Below are 14758 nucleotides of genomic sequence, written 5' to 3' on the forward strand. Positions count from 1 at the left end.
ATTCTGAAAATACATCGAAGAACCCTGGCTGTTTTAGTTCTGCTCTTTGGGGTGTGTTGCAAGATGGATATTAAATTTTTTTTCTGAATTATATTTCTAGTTTAACTGGTGATACTCAAACTCATGGGAGAATAAAATCAGAAGTGAACATACAGTTTTTGTTTCTTTTCAGGTGCTTAAAAAATACATGCTAACACATTTATTTCAAACTTGAAATACCTTAAACACTGTGCTACCTTATCTACCCTACTTTGGGTTTGCAAGACTTGGCCTTGAAAGCAAAGGTATTACTGAGAACTACATTTTTGGTTGTCATTAAGGACTAGGAAATGGCGTTCAAGATACTTTGAGATCATTATTATTTCTTTTTTCTTTTTTTTTTTTTTTGAGAGAGAGAAAGCGAGCAAGCAGGAGAAGGGCAGAAAGAGAGGGAGAGAGAGAGAATCCCAAGCAGCCTCCACACTGCAAAGCCCAAACCCATGAACCATGAGATCATGACCTGAGCCGAAATCAAGAGTAGGACGCTTAACCCGCTGAGCCACGCAGGTGCCCCTGAAATCATTAATTCTAATATACTTCTTTGTTCTGACCCAGCGTGAGGAGGAGTCCCTCCAAATTAACAGGATTCTCTTTTTTGGGAATATATTTGCTAATCTTCCCAGTCATTTTTACTATACCTGAATATTCAACCTGCAAAAGGAGTTGTATTTTAATTATTCATAATTAATCATATTTTAATTATTCTGTATCATTAAATAGAGGGTTATGCTTATCATAGTTTTGATGATTTCCGGAAGACTTAAGAAAAAATAGAATTGCTGCCAGTTAGGGCTGAACATATTACACGACCGGTTTTCTGAAGACAGAAGATCCCATTGTTCATTTCAAAGTCATGTCTTTTCTATGGCCAATTCAAACATGCCAGCTATACAGATTCATGTGCAGGATTTGGTCTTCAGTGTCACTAAATCTGTTTTCAAAACTTCTTGCCTTTCCCGTGAATTCCGTGTGTTGTCACAGATTGCCTTTTGTTCATTTTCCTCTTTTACCGGCACATCTAATATCTGGACCAGAGCTTTCCCTAGCAGATATTTTACTGCCCAGATTTCCTCCCACAGGCACAACAGGTGGATTTCACAGAGTAATTCAGCAACCCTTTGCCGAATTTAATCTGCTTACAGTGAGAGAGTTCAAAAAAATTTACAATCTCAAGTACTCAGAAAAATATACGCATTGTACTACAAATAAGAGACAGTAACAAAGGAACCAAAATAGGGATGCAGAGAGCAAGGGAGGGATACCGTGCCAGTAGGACTTTGAGGAGTCAGGGAGCCTGCGCTTAGCACTGAGGGAGAAGTCGCCTAATTCTCAACCACAGGTTCTAAGGCTTCAGCACTATGCATTAGAACAGAGTTGACGTTGGACTACAATTGAGCTTGAAGCAGAATTGCAGAATTAGACTTCAGGGATCTTGAAAGAAAGAAAAAAATAAGGAACATACCATTTTGTCTCTGGTTAAGAATTTTCCTTTCAACTGAATGACCAAAACAAACCAAAAAAAGGAAAGAAAAGAAAAAAAAAAAAAACTTAGGGACCTCTGTGCGGTTTTGAGGAATGTAAAAACAAAGGGGATTTCTTTCCTTTTTCTTTCTCTTTTTTGAGACATTGTTTTGCAAGACATCAGTAAGGGTACTTTTGTCAAGACAATATGAAAGCGACTTCAAATGAATCCGCCTTTTAAAAGTCCCACTGAAACCGCAATTCAGATTGTTTTTGTTCTCGAGAGGAGATGATATAGAATGTTTAACCTTAATGAATCCCAAGTAGACACTTCCCAATACTGGCACTTGATGAATGGGGCGGTTTCCAAGCTTTGGTCTTGCATCCGGAGACAGAATGCTGTCTTGGGGTGCAAGTGTGCCTTGTGCTGTTAAGTGGAGACGTGCTGTGTGCGTCTTGGGGTATCAGTATGCTGTGCTGGGGTGCACACGTGCCTTGTGCACATTGGGATCATACGTTGCTGTGTTGGGGTGCAGACGTTCTGTGTTGAGGTGATGTGTTTGCTGTGTGTGCGCTGGGGCACAAACGTGCTGTGTTGGGGTGCAGACGTGCTGCGTTGGGGTGCTGATGTGCTGCGTGTTGTGTTGGGGTGAGACGTGCTTCCTGAACCGGCGAGAAGCCGGAGGCGGGTGCCCGCACGGTGAACTCCGGCACGGGCGGGAGGTGGGCACCGGCCCTAATTCGTCAGCGCACAGCCCGCACGACGGGCTCCAGGGAGAAGAAGGGCCCTCTCCTCCGGACGCGAAGGAGCGCCTCTTCCTACCTCCTCCCGCGCCCGCGCCGCGCCCCGCCCCCAGCGCCACAGCAGGCGCCACACAGGCCTGTGGGAGGCGCCGCGGCCGCTTCCCGACCCCGTCTTCGGGGGTTGACAAGGCCGAGGCAGGTCATCTTCCGGAATGGGCGGGCAGGGCTGCGACCCCTTCCGGGATGGGCGTGGCGTGGTCAGATCCTTTTCCGGGTTGGGCGGGGCCTGGGCGTCCGCCGTTCTGGGTTGGACAGGTCACGGAAAGCCTTTTCCGGGGTAGGCGGGATCTGGAGGCCCTCTTCCGGGTGGGCGGCCCCAGTGCGAGTCCCTCCCGGAGTGGGCGTGGCGAGCCTGTCCCGCGGCCGCAGGTCCCCAGGCTCCGAGCCGCGCGCGGGCAGGCCATGCTGCGAGCGTGCGGGGCGGGCGTGGGGCCCCAGCTTCTGCGGGCGGCGCTGGGCCTGGGGGCCTGGCCCGGTCCGGAGCGGGCGGCGTCGGGGACGCGCGGGCAGGGCTGGCTGCAGCCGGCGGGCTACGACACGGGCGTCAAGGTGTACAACAGCCTTACCCGGAGGAAGGACCCCTTGATCGTGGGCAGCGCGGACGCCGCCTCCTGGTAGCCGCCGGGGACCTGGGGGACCGGGGTGCTGGGGACCAGGGGCGGGAAGGACTGTGCGTCGGAAGGTTCTCAGGTGGAAAGCATTCAGTAAGTGACAAGTGCGTGGCGGCACAATTGGAGATACTGTGCTGTAGTCACGGGTACTTGACAGGCTTGGGCTGGGAATCCCCCAAACGTGGTTCTAGGATACCCTGAGAATGTGGTGTCCTTTCTTGCAAGTATGATTCACGTGATGGATTGTAACTGTGTTCCTAGGTATAGCTGTGGACCAACTGTCTATGATCATGCACACCTTGGCCATGCTTGGTGAGTGACCCCAGTTTGATTTTTCACGCTTCAAGCGACCCTTTATTTTGGAAAGAAAGAGCCTTTTGCAGGTTTTTTCCATTTCTCAAGTGGCAGCTTAATACCGAATATAGGCCTGGTGCTGTGGGAAGCACACCTGTTAACAGTCTCTCATTTCGTTCTTGTAGTAGTTCTAAGCGCTCATGCCCATTTCACAGGTGAGGAAACTGAGGGAGGCAATGAGGAGCAGTGATAAATGACCTGTTTTGGAATTAGATGTTTAATGCGATGAGGCCATTCCAGGGGTTAGGAGTCAGCTGGTGAGTTATTTCTGGCCCCACTATCTTCTTTCCAACTTTGGACAAGCCACTTTATTACCTTGAGTCCTGCTTTCTTTATCTTTGCGATGGGGACGATAATTGTATCCGTCTTTTTTCAACCTGCACAATTTTTTGAAATAACGCCCATACAGTGCTGCTTGCAGAGTGCCTGAAGTGTGACGCGTGGTGGGGACTTCACAGTTAGTGTGAGGAACTTCCCCGAGGTCACACGTTCAGGAAGCCTGGAGCCTGGTGTCTCTGATCTCCCAGGTACTCGCTTTCTCAACCTGCTAACCATCAGCTGCACTCCTGCCTACCTTTGTCAGAATTGCACTTTTCCTAATACTTTCTATGTTCTCTCATTCGTGTTTTAAACTTGTTGTGTTTCAGACCTAGACTAAAAGTGGAAAGCTCCCTGTACTCACTACACTTTTTAGAAAATCATGTATCACCCAGGAAGTTTGGAGCATTTTTTGTGTTTTGTTAACATCAGTGGTGTGGGAATCCTTTCTTCCTTCACTGTGGGCTAACAGCGTTACTTGTAAAAAGCATATCTTGACCTCTTTATTGAAGTATGAAATATGTTGGGGAAGTATTAAAAAACAAGAACTCTTCCCAACCTGGAAAAACCTCTCCACAAAGGCAGGAGAGAAAGCAAAGTTTATTGTTGAGTAACATTAAATCAGAACGGGACGTGGTCACAGGCAGCCCGCTAACAGGATTGCAAAGACAGAACTCTCAATCTCATAGAGCCAGGTGGGTGACACTTGTGAGATCAGGTGGGGTTTGTGACGTGCAGCCAGATGACACGTCCGGCCCATCCCCCTTCCTTCCTTGATGACTTTATTTCAGAAGGGTGGCTCTTAGCTCTGATGGATGTTAGCAAACAAACGGGGTCCCAGTGATCAATACAAGTTCTGTTTACTGAGCATTGATGCCGCAAACTGAAGTAAGGAAATGTTTCACTATAAAGCTGCTTAGACCGAAGGTCTTCTAGAAGCCATCCGCACAATTTTCCACTTGCCCAGGAAACCTTTCCCCTCTGCATGCACGAGATTACGTTAGTGTGTCATGTTGGGGTTTACACTGATTAATAAATACCTGAAACTCAGAGCGCCTGGGTGGTTCAGTCAGTTGAGCGTCCGACTTTGGCTCAGGTCAAGATCTTGCAGTTTGTGAGTTCGAGCCCCACATCAGGCTCACTGCTGTCAGCATGGAGCCCATTTCAGATCTTCTGCCCCTCCCCTGCTCATGCACGCTCTCTCAAAAAAAAGGAAACATTTAAAAAAAAAATAATATCTGAAACTTTAAAAAAAAAAGGTGGCTCTCAGGTCCTTGAGAGTTTTCTGGTCGTGGGACTCAACAGAGGCTTCCTTAGCCATTAAAACCATCTACATAAAACATTTCATAAAAATTAAAACAAACCTTTTTTTTTTTTTTTTTTTTAATTTTAGAGCACACATGTGTGCCTGGGAGTGGGCAGAGGGAGGGACAGAATCTTAAGCAGTCTCCACACTCAGCGCAGACCCTGGCACGGGGCTCAATCCCACCACCTTGGGATCATGACCTGAACCCAAATGAAGAGTCAGGTGCTCGACCAACCGACCCACCCAGGTGCTCCTTACATCCATTTTAGAAGGACTGAGGAATTTCTCAAAGAAAGAGGCGGTGGGGGGAGAGCCTGTTTCCTTATTTTCAGCTAGGAGAACCAAGCCTCTTGATTATAATTTGTACTTGCCCTTACAAATAGAGAAAAGAGTACAAATGTTAAGCGTACAGCGGAATGAAGTGTTCATGGCTCTTAGAGGGAGACATGTTACCGACAGCCTAGAAGCCTCCCCAGCGCCCCGTTCGTCAGTCTCTCCCCCCCGCCCCCCACTCCCCTCAAGGATAACCGCTAGGGAAGGCTGGGCTGGGAGACAGAACCCATTCTTCAGGAGTCCTTCAGGATGTCCCTGGGGGTGGAAAATCTAAGAACTACAAGATTCTGAAGATATGAGTTCGTACAGGCAGGGAGGGGCAGGCCTGGCTCCACTGCCCCTAAGGTAAAGTTCGAAGTCTTGAGGTCGTCTCTGCAGTTCTATAAGCCTGTCCCGACTTACCGTCCAGGCTCACGTCTCCCCACCTTCCTCCCCAGGTAGCCACACTGGCCTCTACTGAAAAAGACGTGTACCGGGCACCTGGCTGGCTCAGTCAGTATGTGTTTGTGACTCTTGATCTCAGGGTTGTGAGTTCAAGCCCCACCTTGGGCATAGAGCTTACTTAAAAAAGAAAAAGAAAGAAAGACGTGTAGTTAACAGACACAACACCTGCTCTTGCTGTGTGCCAGGCTCTGCTCTAAATGCTCTGCAAACACCAGCCACTGTAACGCCCTAACGGCACCGGATAATGGTGCTGTGATCCCCCAGCTACAGACAGGGACATGCTGGGAAGGGGCTGACATCGTGGACATGGAGTGGCCCCTGGGGGAGTCATGCACCTGTGGCCTCAGTGCCATGAAGCCCTTAAACTCCTCAGAGCCAAGCATGTGACTCTTTTCACTTTGTGCTTCTTACTTTTTCTCTGAAATCTCACTGCTTGTAGGGTCTTTCCCTGCTCAAGCCGCAGGAAGGGCATGGTGACGCCTGTAGGAACTCGTGCTGCACAGGCCTCAGGATCACGTCCAACAACCCCATGGGGTGGTGGGATTTTGCCCAGTTTCTGAGTAAGCAGTTCAAGCCTTCAAATGATTAAATATCTTGGCAAGGAGTTTCTGACATCGCTTTGTCACCCAAGCTGCGTTCAGGGAGTGGGGGTGTGGCAAGCCGAAGGGGTGTGATAACAGGGCTCGTCTTCGAGGGAAAAGGATGTTTGGAACTTAGAGAGGTTGTGCGGATGACAGATGAGCGTGAGACTACCTGACCTTGAGCTTTAAGGTTGCTTTTATGAGAAGCCAGATTCTTTTTGCAATTTATATCCAAGTTAGTTGGCGTTTAGTGCAATAATGATTTCAGGAGTAGATTCCAGTGATTCATCCCCTACTTATAACACCCAGTGCTCATCCCAGCAAGTGTCTTCCTGAATGCCCCTTACCCATTTAGCCCGTCCCCCTACCCACCTCCCCTCCAGCAACCCTCAGTTTGTTCTCTGTATTTAAGTGTCTCTCTCTCTCTCTCTCTCTTTTTAATGTTTATTTTTGAGAGAGAGACTGTGAGCTGGGGGGAGGGGCAGAGAGAGAGACACAGAATCCGAAGCAGGCTCCAGGCTCTGAGCTGTCAGCACAGAGCCCGACACGGGGCTGAAACCCACAATCCATGAGATCGTGACCTGACCCAAAGTCAGACGTTCAACTGACTGAGCCACCCAGGCGCCTGTGAATTTAAGAGTTTCTTATGTCTTGTCCGCCTCCCTGTCTTTATCTTATTTTTCCTTCCCTTTCCCCATGTTCATCTGTTTTATATCTTAAATTCCACATGTGAGTGAAGTCATATGATATTGTCTTTGACCAATTTCACTTATCATAATGCCATCCAGTTCCATCCACATAGTTGCAAATGGCAAGATTTCCATTCATTTTGATTGTTGAGTAATACTCCATTGTATATATATATATATATACCACATCTTCTTTATCCATTCATCCATCGATGGACGTTTGGGCTCTTTCCATACTTTGGCTATTGTTGATAGTGCTGCTATAAACATGGGGGTGCATGTGTCCCTTCAAAACAGGACTCCTGTAACCCTTGGGTAAATACCTAGTAGTGCGATTGCTGGGTCGTAAGGTAGTTCTATTTTCATTTTTTTGAGGAAACGCCATACTGTTTTCCAGAGTGTGAAGCCAGATTCTTGACATTTAAAATTTTTTTTATGTTTATATATTTTTTTGAGAGAGAAAGAGAGTGCGTGAGTGCAAGCTAGGGAGGGGCAGAGAGAGGGGGAGAGAGAGAGAATCCCAAGCAGGCTCCATGCTGTCAGCACAGAGCCTGACGCGGGACTTGAACTCCCAAAATGTGACATCATGACCTGAGCCCAAATCAAGAGTTGGACATTCAACTGACTGAGCCACCGGGCACCTCCAGATTCTTGACATTTTAAATGGCTCTTGAACCCTTTTGGTTTTATAAGTTTGAGTTGCCCCAGTGTAGCCCACGGATAAGCCGATGTGTTAATATTCTATGATAGTTTTACACGTTCTTTAGGAGTGACATCATACAGCTTTCATTGTACTTGCCTCGATTTGTTGTTACTGCTGTTTTGCCATAGCGAAACATTACAGTTACTCTAGAACATGAACTGGGATGGTAACAGCTCTCTGTATTTTAACCACCTAGTGCCATTGTATCAGCGGTGAATTTTTATACAATCCAATGGATGTAAGCGCACTTACCAGCTCCAACGTTAAAAGTGCTAATACTGCACCTGACATTGAGGGGATGCCTTTGTTAGTTTCTCACGAGGACCCGTGTGGGCCCTTCTCCTAGCTGCACGTGAGCTGTCCATTCTGTCACACACCCGACTGCTCTGTGGCAGCCTGTTAAAATGTAAGGCGCTCCGTTTTAAAGATCACAGCGGTGATTTTCTGCATTAAAGACGCCCTAATACTTACTTCCTTGCAGCTCATATGTTAGATTCGATATCATTCGAAGGATCCTCACGAGGGTTTTCGGATGCAACATCATCATGGTGATGGGAATCACGGACGTGGATGATAAAATCATCAAAAGAGCCGGTGAGGTAAGCGTCGACGACGACCATGTTGATCGTGTGAGTGTTCTGATCCCTGCGTGGCAGTGCCGTGGCTGTTGCACACGTGTGTTTTATGTCTCACTGTCCGTGTGCGACCGAGCGAGGATGTGCTGACAGGTTCTCAGAGGAATCCCTGTCCCGGTAAAAGAGGCCTGTTCGATTCTGGTCGCCAAAGCCTTTGATGCCGAGTCTCGCTCTGTCCCGGTCTCCTGCTTGAACCTCATCCTTTTCCTGGCCCCTCGGCCCCCCAGCCTCCTGTGCAGAGGGAAGTCAAGGGCCGCTTTGGGCTAGAGAAACTGAGCTCATGAGAGGCTGAATTTTCCCACCTGTTATGTGTGAAGTGAACGGGGCACTTACAACTCATACGGTATTTAGGGGAAGTTTTTTGGGGGGAGGTTTTAACTGAGGGGTTGAAGTTAAATATTATAGTTAAATTTTTAAAAGTCGACTTTCAAAGGTTTGTCTCTTCTGCAACTTTAACAATTATCTCTAAAGATCTGTAAAGCATTGTTAAATGGTCCAATCTGTTCAAAAGCCTACACAGAGCATGTGACATTCCTGTTGTTTTAGAAGATGTATGTATGTACTGAACACTGTATGTGCTATTTTTTTTTCTTTAGGAAACCAGCTTATAATGTTTTATAGTCTGCTTCCTCCACTTAGTGTATTTTGAGAATTTTCTTCACGTTCTTAAATATTCTCGAGCATTTTTAAATAGCCTTGTAACATTCCATCACATGGACGTATCATAATTTATTTACCGTTCTTAGTTTTGGACTCTGAAGTGCTTCCATAGTCAAACTTACTTTCTAGAAACCACATCTCCCTGTTTCTCACAACTTGCCTTTTTTTTTTTTTTTTGTAACTTTTATTTACTTAAGAAGTCTCTACACCTGACATGGGGCTCGATGTCACGACCCTGAGATTAAGAGTCGCACGCTCTGACTGAGCCCGCCGGGCGCCCCCCAATTTGCCTTTTTAACAACTCGACAGCATTCCATGCAGGGGGCTATGCAGCAGCTCCCCGTCTGGGCTGCGTCGTTTATAGCTGTTAAAGATAGGGCTACGGGGCGCGGGGTGGGGAGGAGATAAGGGGCGCCTGGGTGGCGCAGTCGGTTAAGCGTCCGACTTCAGCCAGGTCATGATCTCGCGGTCCGTGAGTTCGAGCCCCGCATCGGGCTCTGGGCTGATGGCTCAGAGCCTGGAGCCTGTTTCACATTCTGTGTCTCCCTCTCTCTCTGCCCCTCCCCCGTTCATGCTCTGTCTCTCTCTGTCCCAAAAATAAATAAACGTTGAAAAAAAAATTAAAAAAAAAAAAAAAAAAAAAAAGATAGGGCTACTGTTAATGTCTTTTTTCCATAATGTCTTGTTTAGTATTTAGTGAAATACTTTTCCCAAAATGGAATTTCTGGTTGAAGGAGGAGTGGGTTCTTTGATAAGGCTTTTCTTCTAAATGTTGGGCCACTCAGAGCGTTTACCAGCGGCACTGAACTTGGGCTCCGGCTTTAAATGTGTTTCCTCGCGTCCCTCGGCACAGCTGGGTTGGCCAGGGGGCAGCTTAGCCGGTGTGCCGTGTTCCCCTACGGTAGACTCAATCTCCATTTCCAGAACTGTCCCCGAGGGTGTATCGAGCCACCAGGGGTCAGACCTCCGCCTGGCTTTGTGCCCACGGAGGTGAGGGAGACCCTTCCTGGCTGCACGGAGCTTGTGTCCCCTGTGAGGCGGACGATCCCACAGAGGGATGCTCGTGTGTCACATGGCTCATCTTCTAGCCAGGATGGGGGACCACAGGGAAATCCATCAAACCGCCCCGGAATTCAGAAATGACTCCCTGGAGGAGGTTAGCCCGCTGACCCACAGTTAGTGTCAGAACAGGGTTGAGTCCCGGGACACCGGCTGCACGTTCGGTGACAGAAAGACGATACCGCAGGCTGGGAGCAGAGAGCCAGCAGGCCGGCCTGGGTCACCGTCCCTGGTGCCCTGGTGGCTTCCATTCTGTCTCTGCTGCTGGGGTCAGGTGTCCCCCTGGTCCAGCCAAGGCCGTGCAGACGCGGGGAGCCATCCCTTCGTCGGGAGCTGCAGTGAGGGGCAGACGTGAGAGGACAGCAGGGAAGGCAGGGGCGAGGGGTCCCCGGGCAGGTACTGCTCTGTGACAGCTGGCTGACCCCACAGGAGGAGGGGCTTGGAGTGGCTTCCCCAGGACTGTGTGACTTGAGTGCGTGCTCAGCCACCTCGCTGGGGGCACAGCCTTCTGATTCTAGAGTGAAGCTTTTGAGCAAACGAGCTGGCCTGGGGAGGGGCGGGGGGCAGGGAGCTGTGCTGTTGTCTGGAATGTGCTAGGAGCGGAGGCTGGCCTGGGCAGGCGCTGGGAACACAGGGGCTGAGCAGGAAGGCCTGTGTTCAGAATGGAGACGGCACCCAGAAATCCGTGGTCTCTGACGTCGTGAGCACGTACTTGGAACACGGCAGCATGAGGCGTTTGGAAATGCAGGTCGGTTAAGGAGGAAGGTGACGCTGTGAGTGTTTCCTCCATCCTTACCCTCAGTGGGCACCTGACAGCCCAAATGGGTCCCTGAACTTGATGAATCGGGCTCTGCTGTGAATCTGCAAAATCGGGGGTGGAAACCTCGACCTGAAAGGCCTGGGTGGAGACGGTCAGGCTCTGGAGGGTCCCAGGGGAAGGGGTGGGGGTTGGTTAGCCAAGTGGGTGACGGGACACATGTCCCAGGAGCGGCGGCAGCGGGGGTAAACGCAGCTAGAGGGAAGTTAGAGGATTTCACAGATACCATGAGGAGGCAGCGTGTGTCAAAGTATTGTGTTATACTTAAGGGCACAGGCATGCCTCGTTCGGTTAAGTGTCTGACTCTTGATCTCAGCTCAAGTCATGATCTCATGGTTCGTGGGATCAAGCCCCAAGTCAGGCTCTGTGCTGACCATGCAGAGCCTGCTTGGGATTTTTTCTTTCTCTCTCTCTCTCTCTCTCTCTCTCTCTCTCTCTCCCTCCCCCTCCTTCTGTCTCTGCTCCTCTCCCGCGTGTGCTCACTCTCTCTCTCTCTGTCTCAAAATAAACCAAAAACAACAAAAAAATCATCTTCTACTTACACTATGAACAGGCTGGTAGAATTGGCTGAAAGATTCTGTATGCAGAGAGCGCTTAATTTTTGACCCCTGAGAATTTCCATACTCGTCCCGTCATAGGATGCTAATGTGGCACTGGGTAGATCTCTTCAAGATATATCTGTAGGATGATAAAGCACGTATCTGAAGCATGGTTATGAAAACATCTATTTGTTTTTTAGCATCTCGCAAAAAAGGCTGTCTTTTATCCAGTGCAACCTTTTTAAGTGACGGCGGTATTCTTCGTGCCATCTGCTCCAGCACTTTTAAAATATTTTAAATTATAACATGCTTTTCTGAATCACTCCCTTGACTTTAATTTTTGGCTCAGTGTTACAGTTTGTCGGGGATAAAAACCACGGACGGGTTTCTGGGGTGAGAATTTCCAGAGGAAGATGATACATCTGCATAGTCACCGTTTGTAAGAAAACTCGTAATGAATGTGGCATAGAGATTTGAGCGAAAGGTGTTCTTTCTGTGCTTCAAGAACACCGGCCCCTGTTGCTCTTCTTTCTGGGAGGAAGGCTGGACGCTCAGCGTGAGTGCCAAGGCCCGAGCAGTGGGGCCCTTGCCAGGGGGAGAACCAGCTTGAAATGGTTTATGATGGTCAGGGTGAGCTGGACAGGAATCTGAAATCACGGGACTAGGACGCCGTTTCGGCACCTGCGTCCTACGGTTTGCTGGTGGGGGGGGGGGGGAGCGGGTGGGGAGCAGTGCCAGCCCAATGGTAGTGGGATGACCAGCTGCCTAAAAATCAAATTTAAAGACTTTACTTTTAGAATATGATTCCGTTCCTCCCTGCAAAGCCGGCAATGGATCGATATTCCCCTTACAATTCACTGTCACTCAACATTTCCGAACCATGCCCTCTGGGCTCGTGCGTGTGAGCTGGAGAAGCCACAGGCGGAAGAGGGGTTGCGTGTTTGCAGTGTGGTACTTGCTAGGTCGTTACAGGAGCGTGTGTGTGGCGTGTGCGTGAGTGTGCATGTGTGCAGCTGTGCGTGTGTGCGCGTGTGCATGTGTGCAGCCGTGCGCATGTGTGCGTGTGCATGTGTGTGCAGCTGTGCGTGTGTGTGCTGCTGTGTGCACATGTGCATGTGTGCGGCCTTGAACGTATACGTGCAGCCGTGTGTGCATGGCCGTGTGTGTGCATGTGCTGCTATGCGCGTGTGTGTGCAGCTGCGTGCATGCATGTGTGCAGCTGTGTGCGTGTGTGTGCTGCTGTGTGCATTGTGCGTGTGTGTGCAGCTGCGTGCATGCATGTGTGCAGCCGTGTGCGTGTGTGCTGTTGTGCGCATTGTGCGTGTGTGTGCAGCTGCGTGCATGCATGTGTGCTGCTGTGCGCATTGTGCATGTGTGTGCAGCTGCGTGCATGCATGTGTGCAGCCATGTGTGTGTGTGCTGCTGTGCGCATTGTGCATGTGTGTGCAGCTGCGTGCATGCATGTGTGCAGCCATCGCGTCTGTGCGTGTGCGTGTGTGTGCATGTGTGTGCACGTGCATGTGTTCTTACTATTCCCCTTTTTCTGAACTAGAGACCCGGATTCTAAAGTTCACACGGGACAGCACAACAGCAAGAGTAGCAGGAAAGTTCTGTAAAAGAAGAGTATTAAGGAGGGAGTAGTCCGACCCGATATTAAAACATACTTTTAAAGCTATGGAAAATTTTTTGTTTTCATAATCTTTCCCTTTTCTGGCACAGTTTTGAGGTCAAACAGACCTACGATCAATTGCATTTAGTGCGCACGAGGCCCACAGCACGGTGACATGTGTGCACCTGTGAGCCTGTCTCCCGTGTGCAGACGCATGTCTCCATCCATCACCCTGAAAGTCTCCTCTGCCCCTGGCCATCCTCCCTCCGTGCCACCCTGCCCCCGAGCATTCACCAGTCTGCTTTTTGTCGCTGTCAAGGTTGTAGGAGTTAAAGGTCATTGTACAGATACAATGAGCAGATAACGGGACACGTTAGAAAGTTGGACGTAGACACAGTAAATAATGGAAATTTGTCTTATGGTAACGATGGCATTTCGCATCAGTGGGGAAGAGAGGAATTATCCAGTAGAAAATGTTGACAGTTAGGTAAGCATCTGGGAGAAAAATAAACCCCAGTTGAATGTGTGCCTCAACCAAATCTAGGGCAGATTGGAGACTTAATATAAAAGAAATGGAACCCCAAATTACTAAAGGAACTTTGGGGCAGTTTTTATAGCCTCCTATTGGGGAAGGCTTTCCTAAATTTGTTTCCAAACCCAGGAGCCATTTGTGGGAAAAGATTGAGAAATACAATTTTTTTTTAACGTTTATTCATTTTTTGAGAGAGAGAGACAGAGCATGAGCAGAAAAGGGGCAGAGAGGGGGAGACACAGAATCCGAAGCAGGCTCCAGGCTCTGTGCTGACAGCTCAGAGCCCGACGCGGGGCTCAAACTCATGAACTGCGAGATCATGACCTGAGCCAAAGTCGGACGCTCAACCGACTGAGCCACCCAGGCGCCCCAAAGATGGAGAAATATAAAGGATTGCTAAATATAAAAATTTTTTCTACATGACCTAAGCTAACCATAGTGTTGAAAGACTGTGAAAATAATTGAAATTCATATCAGAGATAAAAGGCTAATTTCTTTCATGTAAAAATACTTCCTACAAATTGGTAAGAAGAGAAACGGGTGTGGTGGCCATACGTTCCCTGTGAATGTTTCCTAAACACATGAGATGTTCACGCCCCCTCAGAGGAGGGAGATACATGTTACAGTTACGAGAAAGCATCTGTTAGCTATCATGTTGACAGCGTCCAGAGGTGAGTCCCCTGCGCGGTTGGGGCTGGCCCCGCAGACACTGACGCACCCTCCATGGGGGCTGTGGACAGTAGCCAGCAAGGGTATGTGCATGTGCCCTCTGCCCGGCTGTCTCCAGTCCAGGGCTGTAGCTCAGAAATGAACCTGCATGTGTGTGATGTGACGTGTGTCCCAGCAGAAGACAGCGTGACGAGGGGCCTGGGGAGGGGCTCTGAGTGTGGGTGTGTGATGGGAGGCAGTCAGGGGACAGGTCCGGGTGGTGGTGGTATCGTGTGCAGGCCGCAGGTTCAAGGCAGGGCGGTACATTTCAGGAGGGAGTTGCGGATACGTGTGGGGGGGTGCTGGGGGTCGTGTCTTCAACAGAGGTGTTAACCAGCATTGTCCATTCACACCGTTGTCTTCACAGCTGCACCGAATCCTCGTGGCAAACTTGGGGGTCATCTCTGTGTTGCAAAGAAAGCCTGAGGCACAGGGGTTCATTGCCTTCCCCATGGCCACACAGCTGAACCGCCCCTTTGTTCGCCAGGTTTATTTATTCAGTACCTGTCTGTTGGTGAAAATTTCTAGGATGATTACCTGTCTGGGGCCCTGGGCA

At 49.2% G+C, this 14758-nt stretch overlaps 1 protein-coding gene across 3 annotated transcripts in view; it reads left to right on the plus strand.

Moving 5' to 3' along the window:
• Positions 1-2624: 2624 nt before the first annotated feature.
• CARS2 (cysteinyl-tRNA synthetase 2, mitochondrial) overlaps positions 2625-14758 on the plus strand; it is a 45560-nt gene continuing 33426 nt past the window's right edge. For 2 of the 3 annotated variants that reach the window (XM_086708414.1, XM_086708419.1), the window contains exons 1-3: positions 2626-2918; positions 3177-3227; positions 8125-8242. In XM_086708414.1, the coding sequence (XP_086564540.1) occupies positions 2707-2918; positions 3177-3227; positions 8125-8242 (381 nt within the window). In that variant the 5' untranslated portion in view covers positions 2626-2706. Of the gene's footprint in view, positions 2919-3176; positions 3228-8124; positions 8243-14758 lie in introns of all 3 variants that reach the window. The other variant, XM_086708417.1, reaches the window with a different exon arrangement.

This window comes from Puma concolor, chromosome A1, assembly GCF_028749965.1.
Source record: "Puma concolor isolate L17-30 chromosome A1, mPumCon1.1.hap2, whole genome shotgun sequence".
Taxonomy (NCBI): Eukaryota; Metazoa; Chordata; class Mammalia; order Carnivora; family Felidae; genus Puma; species Puma concolor.